Source organism: Dreissena polymorpha, chromosome 7, assembly GCF_020536995.1.
Source record: "Dreissena polymorpha isolate Duluth1 chromosome 7, UMN_Dpol_1.0, whole genome shotgun sequence".
In the NCBI taxonomy this organism is placed as follows: Eukaryota; Metazoa; Mollusca; class Bivalvia; order Myida; family Dreissenidae; genus Dreissena; species Dreissena polymorpha.
Genome location: NC_068361.1, coordinates 60,075,614 through 60,098,172, shown reverse-complemented (window position 1 = coordinate 60,098,172; position 22,559 = coordinate 60,075,614). Strand labels below are relative to the sequence as shown.

Here is a 22,559-nt window from a genome sequence, read left to right as displayed (position 1 = left end):
TGTACAAAGTAATTATATACATCTGTCCGTAGTTTATTCATTGAAAAGATTGATTAAATATGTTGATATCTGTTTTAAAGCCCGATTTAAATTGAAAGATTATTTCTTTAAAGTCGGTAAGTATTTGAAAATTATTGAAATGAACAATTCGCGGATGCCGTCATCGTCCTACATTATAGCGTGGGGCGCATTAGATAACGGTTGCTGTAGGCATAATGTTTCGCGACTTAACATGATCGTCTGCGTGGCGCAGTGGTAACGCATTCGCTTTCGCTCCCTGAACACGGTATCTAATCCCGGCGGCAATAGTTTGTTGAACTAATTTAACTGTTCAAATTATTTAAGACCATTTAAAACATTATATATTTTAAAATTATTATGTTCAATGAAATTTGAAAAAACAAAAACATGCGAACAATTCCTTTAAAAAACGTTGCTGGGAACGAGATTTTGATTGAATCATCGTAGTTCAACAACTTGTTTCGTAGATGCCAGTGTTTTTTATGGCGATTTCGGGGCCGATATTCGGCCCCATTCCCCTAAAAAAAGAGTATATATATTTCCCCCATTTTGTAGAAAAAATCTCCTCCAGAAGTTAAAAAAAAAATTATAGAAAGATAACTGTCTAATGAAAAATATATCTCAAATTTATTTCATAAACAACTAGCAAAGTATATAACTAAAATTAATATGATTTTTAATTATTATAAAGAGTTATATTAAATTAGTTTTTCCCAAATCAGTGGACTTTTCACATGAATTGCATTTTTCCCCAAAATGGCCAGTGTCAATATTTGTTGATAAAAACATTCCAGTTTGGTCCATTTTATTGATAAAAAGCTCAAATTTGCCATGTTATCGATTTAAAAAATCCAAATTAGACTCAAAATGGCTAGGAAAATTGAGACTGTGCACGAAGGCTGAACTGTCTGAAACTAATGTTGAAAAAATCATTGATATATATTTAAGAAAAAGGACAGAGACATTCAGCTGTAAATATTATATTCATGCATACATGTGTATTCATATAATAAATATCATTACATATAAAAGAGTGAATTTTTAATTTTTCCCTTTTCTTAAAAAAAGTGTTTTCCCCTTTGGACGGGCCCCGCCACCATTCCCCTATAAGTGAAAAAAAACTGGATGCCATCTTGCCAATAAATACTTAGATATGTTTTTAACAAGGTGAATCTCGTCGTATTTGATGTTGCGATACCATTTTTTCCAATGTATTTAATTATGGGGTACATTAGTTTAAAAAGTTTTAACGGATAAATAATTGTCCTGCTTCTTGCATAAAACTGGCGAGTTTTATGGGTCGTACTATTGTTAAACTATGTAACGGCAAACAATAACCTTGCGATTTGGGGCGGCAAGAGAGGGGGTCAAATTAAAGTATTTTGATATTAGCCTGATATTATTTGAATGATTTTAATAAGGATTAAAACCTTCAGAACGTGTGCTTCAAAATACAGCGAGCATTTAATATTTTGCGTAAGCAACGTGGTCGGAAATTATTTCAACAACGACAATACCACATCAACAACAACGAATTGTCCCTTTCTGTTTGAATGAAAATAAAGCGATCGTAACAGTATAATGTGAAGTAACAAACACTATAAGGAAAACTAAGATATAATTTTGACCTTAGCATTCGAATGATAAAGTCATTTATTCTCGTAAATAATTATGATTCAATTAGAAAGTTAATTACCACCTATTACAAATATCTCAAAGGAGCAATTACTAGTTATGAAAAATGTACACTTCATCTTTTTATAAAATCAAACAACGGAAGATCTGTAGAGATCTATTATTCGCCAAATTAAAACAAGAGCATAAATAAACATCCAGCAAATAAGAAATAACAATTACATCCGGGCATTTACTTGCTCGAAAAATACCAGGCTCCGTTGATACTTGTTTCTGATTTTGTTATTGATATCTGATGTTTTAATATATTTCATCACTTCTTGTGAACTTTGTGAATACCCACTAAGATTTGCGATCAGTAAAGTGTTCCTTTAACATTTATTGCAGCAGAAACTTCCCTGTATTCTGCCAACAGCCTTTCAATAAATTCGGCTCTTTAATTACTGTACATTACTAGCTATTCCTGGAAAGGCGCTGGACTGCGAACAATGAACGGAAGTTAACACATGTCAAGAGCATTGTATATTGATCGCACAAGCAGACGGATTTAGAAAGCTGAATATTAGTGTATGCGTTAATATCAAACAAAGGTTGTTTCTAAATGAGTATTTGTTTTATATATTTCGGCTTATATTTTCAGAAAACATATTTTAAAGATTGAAATTAGAAACTGGCTTAAACAAATAAGTTAAAATGGTAACTAAAGGTACACGAGATTCAATCCGGGAAAATGCGGGCGACTTTATTGGATAATTTTCTGTTACACAAGCATGTGCATCTTGTATTTTTATATGTGTAAATATAATCTTAATTGGTTTTATTTTACGGTGAGCTATGGCATGGTAAAGTGACATAACTTAACATTTTATTTAACTATAATTACAAAATACCTATGTAAATAAGACCTAAAGTTTTAATATAGTGGAGAACGATTACATGGCATAGTCCACATCTATATTTGGTTTGCTGTAACTAGATGTCAGTTCACTATGAGAAGAGTTGCTTATCACCCTGGTCCGTTCTTGTTAAATGGTGTTTTGGATCCTATGTAAATCTGAGTGCCAGTATACGATTTGCTCGGTAAAACCTGCCGGGTCTTTTGGCAATGCTCAGTTTGATCAAACTCACTATCTATGAGTGGATTTTAGGAATGTCACAAGTCATCGTTCTTCACGCAATGAAATTGAAGTAATACTCTTAGCAATATGTGTAAATATTTATTGGTTGTGTTTTATACATATATTATGATGTGTTTTATGCAAGTTGTATCAAGCAGTAAACAGCTCTCTGTGTTTGTATGCATGGCTTTTTGAGCGCTTGTATCGGGGCTGCTTAGTGGATGACATAATTTGTACAACACAACCATCTCTTAATGCTCAGAATGCTTAGCGGCAATACCTGTGTTTTATGATACTATTTTAATGCTCTGTAATGTGTAATAGTGTGTTGATGAGATGTAAATAAACTATTAAATCTGTATGAAAAGCAACATATCCAGAACACCAACGGTATTCTGTGATGAGTGTGATGAATATATGTGTGATTCCTGCACAAATCCACACATGGTATATAAGCCTGGGAAACATAAAATTGTCGGATGACTGGAAATAGACATCGCAACTAAAAGAGAACTCGCAGACATTGATAATATGAAGCCATCATTGCTTAAACTGGAACCTGACGCGAACTCTATCATGGCTGATTGTAAGCATCATAATAGGGATTTGGACAAAACCGTTTCAAAAGAGAATACATAGTTAGACTCAATGCAAATTGGTATACCAAAACTTTTGGAAAAGGATCAGAATAACGTACTGTTTGAAGCAAACGCTTCCATGCATGAAGAAGAACGACAACAGATGGGTCTACATAGCAGGACAATGTTGCCATACTTGCTGAATGACATGCCGGTCAACGGAGATCAACCAATACATTTTGTTCTGAAAATTATCAGAATTACGTCATGTCGGAAGAAGAACGACAACAGATGGGTCTACAGAGCTAGCCAATGTTTCTACACCAGCTGAATGACATGCCGATCAACAGTGGTCAACCAAAACATTTTTCTGAAAATTATCAAAATAAGGTACTGTCTGATGCAAACGCTTTCATGTATGAAGAAGACGACAACAGATGGGTCCACTGAGCTGGCCAATGTTGCACACAAGCTGAATGACATACCGGTCAACAGAAGTCAACCAACACATTTTTCTGAAAATTATCAGAATTACGGAATGTCTGTAACGAACGTTTTCATGTCTGAAGAAGAACGACAACGCCTCGGTCTACAAAGCTTGCCAATGTTTCCACACCAGTTGCATGACATGCCGGTCAAAATAATCAACCAATACATTTTTCTGAACACTATCAGGATAAAGAACTGTCTGAATCAAACGCTTTTATGTCTGAAGAAGAACGGCAACGTTTGGGTCTACAGAGCTTGTTCATGTTTCCACAACAGCTGAACGACATGCCGGTCAACAGAGACACGCAATACATTATTTTGAAGAGGATGGGAATAATGTACTATGTGAATTAATCCGTAGACAGGTTAAGACAAATCCACGAAAAATATTTGGAACTGTTGCTGTTGTTGCAATTGCTCTTATTGTTATTATAAGAATTATTTTTTATTTTGTTTCTAAGGATAAGCACTGATGCTCTCTTCGTAGACCTATGTTATCTGTTTATTTACTGTTTTGTTAACTAAGCTTACCGGTACATAAAAATTAAAGTATCTGTTAAAGTGATTAACACTGATTGTATGACTTCCCCCTATACTAAAATGTACCATACGTGAACTGTAAACACGCTGTGTATTTTGCAATATGTATAGCCTATGTACCCTATGTTGTATCGATGTTTACCTGGGAGAAAAGAAGTTTTGTTCTGCTCTGTTCTTCTTGAGATGGGAAAGGATTGATTTTATAACACTCCACATCTAAACATGTATTTCATGTATATGTATTATCATTACCGTATTGAGGATTCTAACCATTACCGATGCTTAAGTTCAATACTGGTATATTCACGCGTACATGCAAACAGTTAGATGTGAAAAAGACACTTTTATCTGGTTTTTTAATAAGAGAAATATCTCGGACTAACATCCTGTAAAAGTCAATATATATTGAATCATGTGGGACGCATTTACTTTTCTTCGAATATGTCCAATGCACATATATAGTAGTAGACATGTAGATATAACGATTCTTTGTATAGTAACTGTTCATTGTACGTCGTACAATACACGTTTACAGCTTGATCTTTCATCAAAGAAACGTTACAATCAATATGAAGCAATCACAAAGTTGTTAATGCTATTTATTCATATACCTAATGTCCCTAAATTCAGCAAATGTGATGTTTGGACATTCGGATGAAGATGTATATGTAGTCCAAAGACTTTGGAGCCTATCGTGTGCCAAAATAGTGCACACGTTTTGTAAAGAATGTGTTATAAATCAGCGATTTTTCTTCTCCAATTGGGAAAAGTACCTGTGCCATACCAATTGGAAAAAAATAGCACGAAAAAAACCTGAAATGGGGAAAATTCGCGTCGTAAAATCTCCCAATTGGAAATTATGGGTCATTTTAATGTCTTGGTACCAATAGCACAAATCAACTCAAATATTGATTTAAATTCATTTTGGCTTGAAATGTCCAGTGTCAGTGTTCATTTTAATTGTTAACTTGCAGGTAATGCACCTTTGGAACAAAATTGACGAAATTTTCCTTTCTTTTTGGGAATTTTCTAGACTGCAATTGGCAATTTTGTAGTTTTTCTACAAATGGGAAAGTATCTTTTACGGGTACTTTATAAAGAAGGAAAAAAATCGCTGTAAACATACCTAAAATTAAGGTGTAAAGTCGTTACGTTAAAGAAAAAAATGCAATAATAAGTTTACAAATGTGGACATGCGGTAGCATTTTAAGAAACACAATCAGCTCTTTGTGAAAATTTAAATTTGAAACTTTATAAAGCCCGGTGATACGGTATACAGATATGTTTTAAACAGAGTTCACTTTGTTTTACTGCAAACAAACCAAAATTTATTAGCTTTCGCTCGATGACAATACAAAATACTGAAAAATTAAACTGTATTTAGGTTCATGCAATTTACTTCTGCATTAAATCGAATAAAACAGCAGCTTTAATGCATTAAAACTGTTTAATTTATAATTAAATTAACGTAGATACTACGTATGCTAATCAAACCGCTATTTTTTTTTACAAATTTAGACCGAATTTAGTTTCCATGACACGAGTTTTTATGAATGTTCGTGATTTTCTACCAATCAAACGCCACATATGACCACATTACTTCAAGAACTTGTTTGTCAGACCGTGTTCTCATTATAAAAAGTTTATTTAAGGTTCATGTAGAGGCTTCATTTTGAAAAATGTGGGACCCCTAGCATTGAACTCAAATTTGACTAAATGAATAGTGACACATTGAAAATGTATACATATATGCTTGAAAGGATGTTTTTCCTTCAAACTGCTACCAATTTTGTACATCAACGTATCATAACATCCACAAAATCAATCAAACTACAAAGCGATTTTAACACTAAAATATACATTATTTTCAAAAATCTGAATCATGTTTATTCCACGTATTTCGGCGCAAAATTTTATAACTAGTGAATAATATCGACATTGACGAGGGCAAGTTACGCTTAAATAGTAAAAAAAGTTAACATATCTAAAAATATCAAAACTCGAACACATGTGTTTTCATCACCATGGGGGCAGCCATTTTTAAATTAATAAAATAGAAAGAAACATGTTAAAAACTCACTCATCGCTTAATTGACATTCCAAACGGTTGACAATGACAAATGCATTGGATTGTAATCTTTCCTTTGATGTTTGAAAACTGCACGATCAGACCTCATAAACACTCAAAAGAATAACTATGTAAGAAGCATTTCACCAATGTTTTACAATCGTTGTCGAATCACTGTACTTATATCATTGCGCATAAAATAGTACGCTTACAGACTGACAGAAAGATCGATACATAACTGAGTAAACATTGATGCTAGTTCCTCTGCATCATCGTTATTATCTATCCCTCGTTTTAAACTTAACTCGAGATTCGCAATGTCGCCCGATAATTCTGAAAGGAAAGCTTCCTTGTGAATAGGATTCCATTTCACAAAAGTTTTACGTCCTCGCTTATATGTTTTGCTAGTTGTCCCAATTTTTAAACTATATTCAAGGGGAGCGTGATTAGAAAATTCATTAAAATCTAGTATTGTAAAGTGCACGATATTTACAAAATTTTCCGAGCGTGTTAACAGATAGTCAACTAAACTCTGCCCATTGTGTGTAAAACATGTTATTTTACCAATATTATTATCGTTATGTAATCTACCGTTAACAACTCGAAAATTTGTAGCCAAACATAAATCTAGTAATGCGTCCCCGAAGCGGTTTGATTTCAAATCACACGTTGCCCTAGGCATAGGATGGTCAATGTCTATAAAATCAAGATTACTTAAACTACGATCATATGCAATATAATCTAGTTTTCGACCAATTCTTGCATTTAAATCGCCCGTTACGTAAACTGCACCTAGCTCGCTGAAAGTATTAATATCAGATTCAATAGTTTTAAAAATATCTCCATCAAATCGTGGGTGAACAGGTTAATTTTCAGGTGCAATATATGTCACAGCAATATACATGTCATTTTCAGTATTAAAAAAATGTTGATCAAGTTTAATCCATAATAGACAATCTATTTCATTTTTAACAACTGAAACCCCTTTTCGTATATTATCGCGAATATATACAATAATTCCACCACTTGCACGCTTCGCACGCTTATTTTGATAACGTCTATATGAATGTATTGGATCACTAAATCCAGACAATTTAATATTCGATTTTGAGTTTGTCCATGTTTCAGTTAAACAAATAATATCATATTGTGAAAGTAAATTTACAAATTCCGGTGATGAAGACTTGTCCGTTGTGAGCCCCTCAACGTTCCAGGTTACACATTTCACAACACTCCCACATTTCTCCTAAGCATTCGACTTGTATTCACGGCCGTCGATGAATAATTTATCCACCCTCAGGTAGGCCTCCTTATTCTCTTCTCTCGCCTTCTTCATGATTGGAATAAGCTTTTGTCGGGTTTCCATTACCTCCCTGGGGTATTGTTCCGATATGCCATACGGGGTCCCTTTTAGCTCTTTGGATGCCTTCCGCACTTGTTCTCGATCCGGATAATAAGCAAATTTGGCTACAATAGGCCTAATTTTTGCGCTGTTATACCGACCTTTTCTATGGACACGGTGCAATTTAATGTCCCTGGATGCGTTCTCGATTCGTAATTTTGATTCCATGAAGATCAGTATTTTTTTCTCACACTGTTCATCTTTTTCCTCGGGAATTTTGAAGAAAAGAAGATTATCCCGCATGCTTCGACATTTAAGATCAGTGACTTCGTGCTGCATGAGGTGTTCATGGTCTTTCAACCGTCCAGTTAGCAATTCAATTTCCTTTTGTTTTTTGTTTAAATTCTCCAGCATAGTACCGTCATATTCGCGGCTTTGTTCGATTTCTCTGATTTTGATCTCAATTTGTGACACTTTTTTGTCCATACATTCACATTTCACCGTAAGCGTATTCATTGCTGATTGAATGGTTTCTAATTGACACAGTTTTTTTATCTATATTGTCCATCCTGCTCAAAAGCATGTTAAGCACTGTGGTAAAATCTATATTTTGCTGTGAATACATGACATTTGGAGTTGTTGGCATATTGAATTGTCCAAACCCTGGTGAAGCCATGTTCATAAATTGACTACTTGGAAAATTACTGTTATTGTTAAAGCTACATGGCTGTGGTGACATTGTATTAAAAGATTGACTTGCCTGCAAAAATGAACCGTTTATTTGTGGCGATTGGATAGCGTTAGCCGGTGTGGATGTCGCCGCTCCTGCGATATTTGCACAAGTCGTATTATCCGCCATATTGCTTTTTGAACTATTACTCTTTCTCTTTTGTGTTTGTACTTGAACTGTCCCAGGTGAACTGTTTTTCCGCTTTTTAGACATTTATAATCCAGAACGTAATTTCTTTTTCATGATGTCGATCGTTTATTGTCGTAACATTAAATCTTAATACGGAATGACGTCTTTTTAATTAACTGATACACGCTAAATACGTTACTTGTTTTTTTACGTAAATTTTATAATTATTAGAATGCTAAATACTTTAATAAATTAATCGGGCTAGTATCTTTACGGTGTAAATTTCTGATTATCTAAATTGGACATGACTTTATATTTGACCATATGTCACATTAAATTTAAGCAACTGTTAAGTACATCGGCGTTAATTATTCATCCAAATGACTGCTTAATACTACCAGAAAGAGGAGACATGGTGGCATCTATCGTGTTAAATGACACTGTCTGGACCACCCAGTGTGTTTTATGAAACCTTTTTGTCAGTCAAGTTTGGACAATATTTGATCAAAACGAGATAATTGGATTATGCAAAACAAAGGGGCAATTAAACACCAGAATACAAAAGCTTACACGATTTTAAGACTGATGCAAACAATCAAATGAAAAATATTGCATTTAATTTAATTAAATGTTTATTTAAGGTGTCAACGTGTTTTATAAAGCAACTGTATATTAAATTATTTCGGCATTAAAATTTTGGCTTAAATGACTGCTCAGTATGACAAGAGATGACATAGAGGTATCATAAATTGTGTTTAATGACCACATGTGGTTTATGCAGAGCCCCAAGTATAGGTCCCCAGCTGGCTTTATGACACCGTGTTTTCTTTGTCTGGACAGTATCCGATCATAACGAGATAATCGGTTTGTGATAAAGAAAGGGGCATTCAAATACCTAACATGCGGAACAAAAAGTGTCGAAATTGGTGTGAATTAAATAAAAACAATAACATTTATCATGAGAATTTATTTAATACGTAACACGGTAATAAGGTAACAAATATAGAGGTTCATATCAGCTACTATATGTTGCATATATTTAAAATTAATTGGTTGTTTGTTTTCATCCTTATTTGTGTTCGTTCATTAAATTTAATTTATTATGTAAGAATTTCTATTTCTGGGTATTTTTATTCTAAAAAATGGTCGCGAAGATGTGCCTTAACTTAAGAAAATTGCGAGCAGTGTTAAATATTTCAATGCAAATAAAATGGCGACAGCGCTTTTGTTTTCACCGTCGTCAAGGGGCATGTAACTCTAACCGACGCAAGTGCCCGGATGTTGCGATAAGCAATCTGAACGCATCGGACAGTGGGCTACACCACACCGTCTCTCTGATGTACGTAGGCGGCCGGCATATTGGATTTGGAACTACTTTAGAAAACAAGATGGCGGCCTTCTCGTAAAGAGGAAAAATTAAAATGTGTCTTTTAGCTCGTCTTTTTCAAGATAACATTCTTTAAGTAATAATTTAATGTAGATCTGTGAATTCCCAAAACGTACTTAAAAACTTGTTAAAATTTAAAGATGCCATTACTGACATACTGATAGGAGTACTTATAGTATTGACATCGAGTAAATTTAAAATTAAATCGACTGTTTTCGTTGTATTTTGAATTTTTGTGAGATACGAGGATTGCTTACATAAACATGATAAAGTATGAAACACATCACTCATTGTATGAGTATGGATGGCCGAGTGGTCTAAACGGTAGACTTTTACTCCATGGGGTCAATGCGCTATGGTTCAAGCCCGTTTGAGGGTTACTTCTATATTTTTATTCAATTTTATTCTTGTCTTTTTTATTGCAGCTTTTTAGATCCAATGTTTGCATTTATCAAAATAGCATAGAGTCTATAATGAAAAAAAAAATTTGGGGAGTTCTTATGTTATAGTTAGATTTTGTGACTTATCAATTTAAAGTATTTAATAACAAACTTCAATACATGTCTAATCTGTGAAAACGTCCCTTTGAAATTGCTAGTTTTCCTCTTACATGCCCTTGTATTTTAAGATAGAATACTTTCCTCTCCAGAGGAAAGAGGTATGGGTTTAAATCCCATCGGGGGCTTCAGAGGATGATCCATTTTGAGACAAATGTTAATATTTGCTTTAGTGTATCCCAAAATTAACCTAATATTAAATATATAACTGTGAAAGATAATTCAAAATAATGTTTGTTTCTATATACATTGTGATCCATGGACATGAACATTCAATTATGCAAGAAACATGTATGATTTAAGGGAAGAATACGACAGCAAACTTAGAATGGACATTTATTTTAGATTGTTAAGTAACTAAAACTATAAATGTTGTAAAGCTTGTCAAGTTGTGTATGTCGTCCTTGCTTTTGGACAGCAGAACAGTTAAGGCATAAATGATTACTCTTTTTCTTTAGAATCAACATTGATGCATTATTACTTAAGCAAAGTTGAACTTTAAAAAAACTATGAATTGGGAACTGAATTTTTCATGTTTCTCTGCTTTTTATTTACCTGTCATGAACATAATGTTACTGGTGAACAAATGCCTTCTCTCTTTACACTTTACAAGGAGATGGTGTTTTTCATAAATATCCAGGTTAATTTGTATAAATACTGGGTAAGACCTCGTAACATATTTATATACATGTAAGCAATACATTTATGATGATGACATTATGTGTTCGCTGTAAATTTACAGAGAAAATATACTACAGCCGCATGTCAACAGAGTTGTTAAAAGGGCATTTAGACAGTATTGTCCCTGACTTTTGCCCATTTTGACATATTCTTATAAACAAGAGGGCCACGATGGCCCTGTATCGCTCCACTGCTAAAAAAAGGCTAAAACAAATATTTCTTAACATGTGCAAATACTTAAATATAGGCCCTATTTAAGCACATGAACAATTTTGTGACCCCCTGGGCTGGTTAAAATTTAACCCAAGGGGCATAATTTGAGCAAACTTTGTAGAGGACTACTATACCTCACTACTTACAAAATGTGGTAGCCCTTGGTCCTAGAGTTAAGGATAAGAATATGTTAACAGTTTTCACAAAATAAGCAAGATATAAGCGTATATAATGTTCAATTTTGTGACCCGTGGGTCAGGGTCAAATTTGACCCAAAGGTCATAATTTGAACAACCTTGGTAGAGGACTACAAGATGTTACCGCATACCAAATTTGGAAGCTGTAGTACATATGGTTTCATCGTAAGATTTTTAAAGATTTCACAAAATAGGCACTTCATAAGCGTTTATTCAATTTTGTGACCCCAGGGGCAGGGTCAAAGTTCACCCCAGAGGCATTATTTGAACAAATTTGGTAGAGGTTTATTAGATGCCACTACATACCAAATTTGGTAGCCCAAGGCCCAATGGTTATGAACAAAAAGATTTTAAAAGTTTTCACAAAATAGGCCCCATATAAGCGTATGTTCAGTTTTGTGACCCCCGGGCAGGGTCAAATTTGACCCAAGGGATAAAATTTGAACAAATTTGGTAGAGGACTAAACACTGTATTATGTGAATTGGGAATAAGACATCAAACTGGGAATGGACATCATTTAGGTGATTTTCTCAAACAAGACTTTTCATTTCATGATCTACATATATTTTTGTAATATATTATCTATAATTTAAGCTTAATAAGAAATTTTCCATGACTTTTTCATTGACAGTGATTGAATTTTTATCATTTAAATTGTATTTTTAAAATGTGTCCATGCGCTGCATTGACACAGTTTCATTTCATGAGGATTTTTTTTTTAATTAATATAAAATCCAGTTTTGAAGAAAAATCAATTTAAATGATGCTATTATATATGCAAGTATATGTTTTAATCATAATTTGTAAAACTAGATAAATACAACAGATAAAACTGCATATTATGCACTTTTGATAAAACACAATTTATTCCCAAATTGATATCTTATTCCCAATTCACATAATACAGTGTTACTATTAGATTTCACTACATACCAAATTTGATAGCCCTAGGCCGGATGGTTATGGAAAAGAATATATTTGAAGTTTTTACAAAATAGGCCTTATATAAGCATATGTTCAATTTTGTTACCCCCCGGGGCAGGGTCAAATTTGACCCCAGGGATAAAATTTGAACACATTTGGTAGAGAACTATAAGATGTCACTACTTACAAAATTTGGTAGCCCTAGGCCGAATGTTTATGGACAAGAAGTTTTTAAAGTTTTCACAAAAAAGGCTCCATATAAGCGTATGTTCAATTTTGTGACCCCCAGGGCTGGGTCAAATTTGACCCCAGGGGCATAATTTGAACAAACTTGGTAGAGGACTATAAGATGTCACTACATACCAAAGTTGGTAGTCCTAGACCCAATGGTTATGGACAAGAAGGTTTTAAAGTTTTCACAAAAAACTAGCCCTTTATAAGCATATATTTAATTTTGTGACTCCCGGGGCAGTTTCAAATTTGACCCCAGGGTCATAATTTGCACAAACTAAGAAGAGAACTATTACATGTTACTACATACCAAAATTTGGTAGCCCTATGCCATACAGTTATGGACAAGAAGTTTTTTAAGTTTTCACAAAATAGGCCTTATATAAGCATATGTTCAATGTTGTGATCCTCGGCGCAGGGTCAAACTTGACTCAAGGGGCATAATTTGAACAAACTTGGTAGAGGACTATAAGATGTCATTACATACCAAATTTGGTAGCCCTAGGTCCAATGGCTATGGACAAGAATATATTTGAAGTTTTCACAAAATAAGCACTTTATAAGCATATATACAATTTTGTGACCCCCTGGGCAGTTTCAAATCTGAACAAACTTGGTAGAAGACTATAAGATGTCATTACATACCAAATTTGGTAGCCCTAGGTCGAATGGCTATGGACAAGAATATATTTGAAGTTTTCACAAAATAAGCACTTTATAAGCATATATTCAATTTTGTGACCCCCGGGGCAGTTTCAAATTTGACCCCATGGGCATTATTTTAACAAATTAAGAAGAGAACTATTACATGTCACTTCATACTAAATTTGGTAGCCATATGCCATACAGTTATGGCCAAGAAGTTTTTAAAGTTTTCACAAAATAGGCCTTATATAAGCATATGTTCAATTTTGTGACCCTCGGGGCAGGGTCAAACTTGACCCCAGGGGCATAATTTGAACAAACTTGGTAGAGGACTATAAGATGTCATTACATACCAAATTTGATAGCCCTAGGTCCAATGGCTATGGACAAGAATATATTTGAAGTTTTCACAAAATAAGCACTTTATAAGCATATATTCAATTTTTTGACCTCCGGGGCAGTTTCAAATCTGAACAAACTTGGTAGAGGACTATAAGATGTCATTACATACCAAATTTGGTAGCCCTAGGTCCAATGGCTATGGACAAGAATATATTTGAAGTTTTCACAAAATAAGCACTTTATAAGCATATATTCAATTTTGTGATCCCCGGGGCAGTTTCAAATTTGACACCATGGGCATTATTTTAACAAACTAAGAAGAGAACTATTACATGTCACTTCATACTAAATTTGGTAGCCATATGCCATACAGTTATGGCCAAGAAGTTTTTAAAGTTTTCACAAAAAAGGCCATATATAAGCATATGTTCAATTTTGTGACCCCCGGGGCAGTGTCAAATTTGACCCCAGGGGCATTATTTGAACAAATTTGGTAGACTACTATTAGATGTCTCTACATACCATATTTTATAGCCCTAGGCCCAATGGTTATCAACGAGGAGATTTTGAAAGTTTTCACAAAATAAGCCTTAAAGAAGCAATTTTCAATTTTGTGACCCCCGGGGCATGGTCAAATTTGACCCCAGGTGCATAATTTGAACAAATTTGGTAGAGGACTATTAGATGTCTCTACATACCAAATTTGATAGACCTAGGCCCAATGGCTATGGACGAGAAGATTTTGAAAGTTTTCACAAAATAGGCGTTAAATAAGCAATTTTCAATTTTGTGACCCCCGGGGCAGGGTCAAATTTGACCCAGGGGCATAATTTGAACAAATTTGGCCAGTGGAGCTAAAAACTGATTCTTTGTTTAGCGTGCAAAGGGTATGGAGGAACATTTGTTGGTGCCTTTTAAAAAAGTTGTTTCATTGTGTGGAAAATTGAGTTAAAAAATGTATACACAATGCCTAATATGTGGCAAATTCCAACAATGTCTGTGGTTTTTCATGTAAAAACAAGAGATGTGTTTGTCAGAAACATAATGCCCCCTATTGCACCGCTTTGAAGCCCTATATTTCACCTTTAAGGATGACCTTGACCTTTCAGTACTCAAAATGTGCAGCTCCATGAGATACACATGTATGCCAAATATCAAGTTGCTATCTTCAATATTGCAAAGGTTATAGGAAATGTTTAAGCTTTCGGACAAACAGTTAGCACATATAAGTTGGTTTTACAAATTCACTGAGTGTAAACATTGGGCACTTATATAGCTCAAAGTGACTGGGAAACAAATTCTTGTGTTCTGATTTACACTTGCAAAATTCAAAGTAAAGAATGGTAATTGTTCTCTTATTGCCAACAACTGCATAAATCTTAACATTGTAAATTGGTTGTTTTGTCTTTATTACTACTTTTGTACATTCTTTTGTATTGCCCTCTTTATATTAACTTTCAACATGTATATTATATCCAGTAATTGTAGATATCAGATGTTTTGTGATGTAAATGTGTAGGGTTCTTGTTACTTTTCACACCCATTTCCATTTCATAATGCCTTAACACTGATATAGGATATTAGTGATTTTTGATTATTGTATTTATGTAAACTTATTCTTTATGCTGATGAAAGTGTCATCCTTTATTTTCACAAAGATCCTAGTATCATCGGTAGTGTTTTTGTAAAGAACTTGAAAATTGTATTAAATGGTTAGTGGATAACAAACTGCCTTGGAAAAACTGGATGTTTAGTGTTTGGTTCCAAAAGGAAATTATCTTAACTTCACTATTTTAATGTAAAATGCAATGATCACACTATTGTTTCTCAATCATCTGTTGGAAACCTTGGTTCAATATTCGAAGCTGATCTTTCTGCTACATCTATTGTTAATAATATTATTAAAAAGGTGAACTGAAGAATAAGATTCTTCAGGGGCGTAGCTAGCATTTTTTTTGAGGCCTGAATATGTTATATATATATATATAACCGGAATATATATTACTGTTGTTCAAATAAGTCATCAATAAAGTATTTGTACGTACATTTAAATGTGATGACAAGATAGTAGTAAACATTGTGTAACTAATGCTCTTTATTAAAGAGTCTTTAATAATATATGCTAATTACTATTTGATCTCAAGACTATAGTCTCAAGTTTAAATTAACGATATTTTTATGCGTATTAATGCCACCATTTTTGTACATTTTCCACCCATCTATAGGGCCCCATTGGAAATAAGTTGCAAACCTTTCATGGGACATCCTGTGGTATATATATTATGTCTTGATTTCAACATCTTGTAACTACTTGTTATTTCAGATTTCTTCCAAATACACTGACTATTTACTTGTAACTGAATGTAAATGATTAACTTTGACTGTGATATTCAAAATGTGATATATCAATGCATTGTGATCCAAAACCTGTGATAATTGTTTTCCAATTGCTAAATGTTCTAAATTGACTGTATTGTATGATCTGTACTTGTATGACATATATATACATATGCATGAATCAATCAATATTTAGAAAAGTGTGACTGACACTGTTTCCAGACATATTACAGTTAAATTACTTCATGTCAGTAATGGCAGTCAGGGATGGAAAATATCTTTTTACAATTGTTGCCTGCACTGTCGACCATATTTAGTGCTTTTGTTTCTCATCTAAAGAGTAAAGACCCAAAACCATGGGCATGCCTGTGATATGTATCTTAAAGTTTCTTAAAAGATAAATAATATAAATTTTAACAACACCACTGCTCAGTTTTAACATTTCCAGTACAGTATGTCTTTTTTTGAGAGGCCATTCTGAATTGAGTTCATTTCCAAGGGCAAAGTTATGCCTTAATATATTAATATTACCAAACTGAACATTGTTACACTGTCCCTAATTTTAATGGCACTTGATTGTTTAAGGCTTTGAAAAGATAGTTGCCTGGTCGGGATAACAACATCTGGATAAATGCCTAGGATAAAATATAAACAATATCTGCCAGAAGTACTGTATGGTTGCCATCATCAAATGTACAGAAAGAATCGTTTTTGAAATTCAATCAAGCCCCACTCATTCCATTCCATGAAACCTTTCAGGTGTCTCAATACTGATAATAGCCCCACTGAGGGCCTTATGGCTATGGTCCATATACAGTTTGTGACTGCCTGGCTGGTAACTATAATGCCATTGGGACCAACGTGGAGTTTACTATTTCTTATATTACACGGAAGAGTTTTCTCTGTACCATTGTACAGTGTTGTACGATTGTTTATGGTATAGAACATAAACATATTGATTAAATCTCAAAGATTGTTGCCGGCAGCCGAACATCAGCAATTTTGCAATGAATATAATTTAAGAAATACTGATTCTTTTAAGTTTGAATAATGTTGTTGTTTTCACTTCAATAAACAACTAATTGGCTTTCTTAACATTTTATTAAAATTTGAAAATTTTGCATGCAATAATATCTAATTTTAAACATTAACATTAATGAATATTCTATTATATTACTCCTTAAAGATATTGGTCCTTATATATCTGTATTACCGGTTGATTTAGTGCAAATTTATTGGTGTGTAACCCGAACTATATTTTCGGTGTAATATCTTCCGCCTAGAGGCGTTAGACATATCCTTCCACCAAATACACCCGAGAGACGATCGCCGTTATGGCGGAATTGTCCGAGGAGTCCCGATTGTTGCGATAAGGTCAATTTCCGTACATTTTCGCGATCTCCGCTTTTCCTCGGCTTCTTTCGTGAAGTACGCATATATTGATGACGTAGGGCAAACAACACAATTTCCTCGTAAACAAAGAAAGCCAACGTTAGGTCGGTAAGATATTTTTGTGTTACAATATTTTGTTTTACATGGAATTGCATCACGCATATTTGCTTTAGTTTATGTTTCATTTTCTTGACTTAACTTTTGCCTTGATTGTAATTACGACTTTGCAGACAAACTAATTTTAAAGAAACTTATTGCAACTGTCAATTCCACGTCGGTGTCCATATATTTTCGGACATTGAATTAAAAAAACCTGTTCTTATGTCTAGAAAAATGCTTCTTTATAGGCATCGTCTAATTTAGCGGTTGTATAAATCGTTTATATACCCGTAAAGTAGAGCAAGTTGGTAATTAATAAATATGGTTTCATGAATTTGGTGCATTTAAATATCTGTTTTGAAAAAGTATGTACATGTAATGATGTACAACTAGAAAAGCTGTCAGACGAAGCATGCATTCTACAAATACAAGTGCCACAAAGTTTGGTCACCTGATTCAAATGTTATTAAAATGTGTTATCTTTCAATATTCACTTTAGACGTCATCATCAAGCTCAAACAGCATTTTTGACAGTCCTGTGCGTCTAGGAAAAAGGAGAGCCTCCCAAAGAAGAGCATCCCCAAGCACAAGTGCCACAGAGAGCCTAATTCGACCAGGTATATATAGGTAGCTGCTTAAAAAAACTTGGCGGTGGTCCCTTTTTGTCAATTTTATGGACAATAACAGGGATTTCAATTGAAGCAGAAACCTGCGTTTTGATGCAAGTAAACTGCAGTTTTTTCCGTTTTTAATCCTGCAAAAAAATAGCTTTACATCATTTTACTTCCAAAATGACAAGAAATGATCTTTGTTGCTACAAATAATGCTTTTTTTGAAATTTTTTAACCATGAATATGACAAATAAGCTATAACAAAATATTAAACATTCAGAAAAGAACACATTTAAAATTACTTGAGTGTTTTGACCCTAAGAATTTTCATTTGGACCCCTTATATTTGGCAATGGCAGGTAATTTCGACTTCTGGTTTTCACCATATACAGAAATTCGTAAACAAAATATTTTGTACACATGCCTTTTGACTTTTTCAAACTTTATTCAAAAGCAGTGAATTATAATTGCTACATGCATCATTTGTAAAAAAAATAATTAATATACAACTTAGTTTTTTTTGTAGGTGAAAACTTAAATTCAAAGAAAATTTAAGGTACTTTTAAATACATAGGACATACATAGTCGTATGTCAAATGGTACGAAAAAGAAAACACCACAAAATCAAGAAATATGTTCATCCATTTTTTTTTTAAATATAACACAATGTTTCAGCTCGTGGCAGAGGAAGAGGCAGAGGAAAGGGCAAAGGTCCGGCTTCCCGAAAAGGCAAAAAATCTGTTCAGGAAGCTGATCCAAATAGGGATGAAGTTGCCCTTTCTGTCATTCAAACAAGGAAAGACAGATTTCGAGTAAGTATTAACTAGCACATAATATGTGCAGTTGATCTTCAAGTTTTGTGATAAGCATAACCTAAAAAACTGTGAATTATAGTGTCTATGAACTTTTTAGACTGAAAAATATCACTGAGAAGAAGTGCAATGCAAAGGAAACATACCATACCTCTTATAGATTTTTACCTATCGCCTTTTGCAAATTTGTATACTTTTAGTTTGCCTGAAGCATAACTTGAAAAATTACATTAACTTTTCACATCATAAGATAAACGAATTTATTAAAGAGAAGTTTAGTGCAAGAAAAACATAATATAACTACATTGTATTCTTTGAGTAAGTGCCATTTTAAAGTTTTAATACTGGCACTTGGATTTTGTCTGGAGCGTATCAGGAAAGTGTCTATTTCTGCTACCAATGGCAGTCAGCAAGGCATCCGTGTTCAATGAACGCATTTCTAGTTTTAAAAATGATATTCCAATTTTATTTACCATTTATAACATTATTGTTTATTTTCTAACAGTTTCTTTTCTTTTCTTTAGGAAGACATGAAGACCATGCCAAGAGAACAGCTTGAGGAAATAATATTGGGGGTCCTAGATGAGAACCCTGGTCTTATATTGGACTTTCATAAGCCAGTAGCCAGGGGTGAAGGTGGATACCATCCACCTGAGGGTGCTGAGTCACCAGACTGGTGTGTGTGTGGAAAATGCAGGGAAATGCCAACCCAGGCAGAGCGAATATGCTGCGAAAGGGAGCCAAGACACTGCTTTTCTCTACTGCCTGTAAGTGACAAATGTTATCTAAAGGTTTTAATGATAAAAGAACATGACCTCTATGTCAACTTGCCAGGTACAGATCGCTCATGATAGTATGAAAGTATTTGAAGTTTGAAAGCAATCGCCTTGATACTTTAGAATTAACCAAATATTCAAAGTTACTAAGTTGAAAAGGGCAATAATTCCGTCCAAATGCCAACCAGAGTTATGAAACTTGTCATGTACAGTCCGCTTATGATAGTTAGCGAGTGTTGCAAGTCTGAAAGCAATAGCTATGATACTTTATGAGTAAAGTGGACCAAAACACAAAACTTAACAAAATGTTTAATTTTCTTTGTATAAAAAGGGCACATAATTCTGTCAAAATGCCAGCCAGTGTTGAATGCAATAGCTTTGATTCTATATGATAAAAGTGGACCTAAACACAAAACTTAACCGGAGGCCAACGCTCAGGTGATGACAATAGCTCATAATTTTTTTTCTCAAAAAATAATGAGCTAAAATGGCTACAAATAACCAATAACACTTGCATGTGTGTATGTTTACAAATCATGAGACAATAATGATTTTGAAATTAATTGTCAAGTTGTTAATTTAGGACTTCACAGTTCTTGTGCTGGACCCTGCAGTACTGAGACTCGCGAGACTGCAGCGAAGGGACATTCTTCTGCTGGATGATGCTGATGAAGAGGACACCGCACAAGGCCAGCAGACATGCTGCCTACAGACAATATATACTGTTGGCACATGGAAGGCTTGGAGTAGGCAACAGAAGAGTGATTCCATCATGCTGTGTTTTGGCGATCAGAGACAAGTACCCTAACCCCTTTCAAATTTATGTGGGTTTTGTTCCTGCCCGTCTTGTTTGAAAAGGTGTGGCATTAACCCTACAGCTTTGAAAGGCATCAGCTTGAATTATGGTCATGCAGGGCTTGTTTTCCTTCTGTAACAAGGGCCTTATAAAGGCCCCTTCCCTAAGGGAATTTCTTTAAAAAATCATGCGTTTTACCCCAAATAATATGCTTACTTTGGGAAATGTGTTCCCCTTTTTCATTTTTGTTGAAAAAAATTTCCCCAAAATTGAAGTCCATGCCCTTTCCCCAAATCAAGAAAAAAAGCCCTGTCATGTATTGCAAAACAACAAATCATCAACTTTTTATTTATGAAACATTATCATTTTGAATAAAACAATATAATAAAGTATTAATAATAGTGATTTTTGGTAAATTATAAAATTAATACAAATTTTCTGTGTTGTACATTTGTCTCCCAATGTTATAATGTTAACCCTTTACATCCTGGGAAATTTGTGGTCTGCTAAAATGTCGTCTGCTGAATTTCTAAAATTAGCATTTTCATTGATTTTTTTTAAAGAATACTGTCAGCATAGCAAACAGTTTGGATCCTGATGAGACGCCACGTTCTGTGTCATCTCATCTGTATCTAAACTGTTTGCAAAGGCCTTCAAAATTCGGTTCCCGCACTGAGTCAAAGTATTTTTATTTTATGTTTATTTAAGTTGACTTACTGTCTCTGGTAAGATTGTAAACTTGCAAACTATGTAAGAAATTGGTCCATTAAGCTTTCATGTCGGTCAGTCTCTTTTGTTGTAAACCAAAATTCTTATTGCAACTTAATTATTGAATTTGGTGTAGTTGTATTATACCGCTGGAACAAGACACTGATATTGGCATTGATACCTCATAAGTTAAGGTCACAGGTTCATTTAAATAACTTTCTGTGACAGCCTTGTCCAAGTGTGGTCATTAGTTCTGTTGTCCCACTTCATAATTTGTATAGGTGTTGCATTCATCAATAAGACCCATATTGATTTTGGCGTTGATACCTTCAAGGTCAAGAAAAATTGTATTGTTAATGTGTATAACGGTGTTTATCGACATGATATATGACACCCTTGTATGAGTGATATTGCAAAGTTCTGTTTGACTTTCCGTCTTCACATTTTGTATAATTTTTGTTTATGACAAGACAAAAGTATCCATTTGTGTTGATACACCAAAGGTGAAAGTCATATTTTAATTTCAATATATATATGTATTGTGTCTTAGTGTGTGTCTTAGTGATAAATCTCAACTTTGGTATGGAAGTTGCATGTAACTAGTTCTGTTCAGAGGTCAAAGTCATATTTTAGCCTTTCAGTTTTATAACACATAACATATAACAGCTGTATGGACATTTTAGGGGGAAGACATGTTTCACAAACATTCCTTGTTTATTTCGTATATCCATTTTACTTGTTTGTAATTTAATTAGTTACACTATTTTCTGTGTGAATAAGTCCATGTATGTTGTATTGTTAGCAGTTTGTTCAAACTGTGTTAACTTTTATGTAATTGATAAACATTTCTGCATAGAACAATTTATATATGCGTCGCATTCTGAGAAAACTGGGCATAATGCATGTGCGTAAGGTATCGTCCCATATTAGCCTGTGCAGTCGGCATAGGCTAATCTGGAAAAACACTCCGCTTTTATGGTATTTTTCGTTTAAAGGAAGTCCTTTCTTACCAAAAATCTTGTTTAGGGTTAAAGTGTCTTCCACGATTAGCCTGTGTAGACTGCACAGGCTAATCTGGGACAACACTTTACACACAGGCATTTTGTCCAGTTTTCTCAAAACGCGACACATATGATGCATGTATATGATATTTGTTATAGAGTATTTTATGCATTAAATGAAAAAACAGCATATAGAAAA

The 22,559-nt window shown here is 34.0% G+C and overlaps 2 protein-coding genes and 1 pseudogene across 4 annotated transcripts in view; 2 read left to right on the top strand and 1 right to left on the bottom strand.

Annotated features, from left to right (window-relative positions):
• Positions 1-22,559, top strand: part of LOC127838218 (P2R1A-PPP2R2A-interacting phosphatase regulator 1-like) — a 278,300-nt gene that overhangs the window by 130,804 nt on the left and 124,937 nt on the right. The gene's annotated exons all lie outside the window — the stretch shown is intronic.
• On the bottom strand, positions 7,696-8,205 carry LOC127839747 (uncharacterized). Its single transcript, XM_052368133.1, has one exon. The coding sequence runs from the start codon at positions 8,203-8,205 to the stop codon at positions 7,696-7,698; it is 510 nt and encodes a 169-aa protein (XP_052224093.1).
• On the top strand, positions 18,966-22,541 carry LOC127838222 (P2X purinoceptor 7-like; annotated as a pseudogene).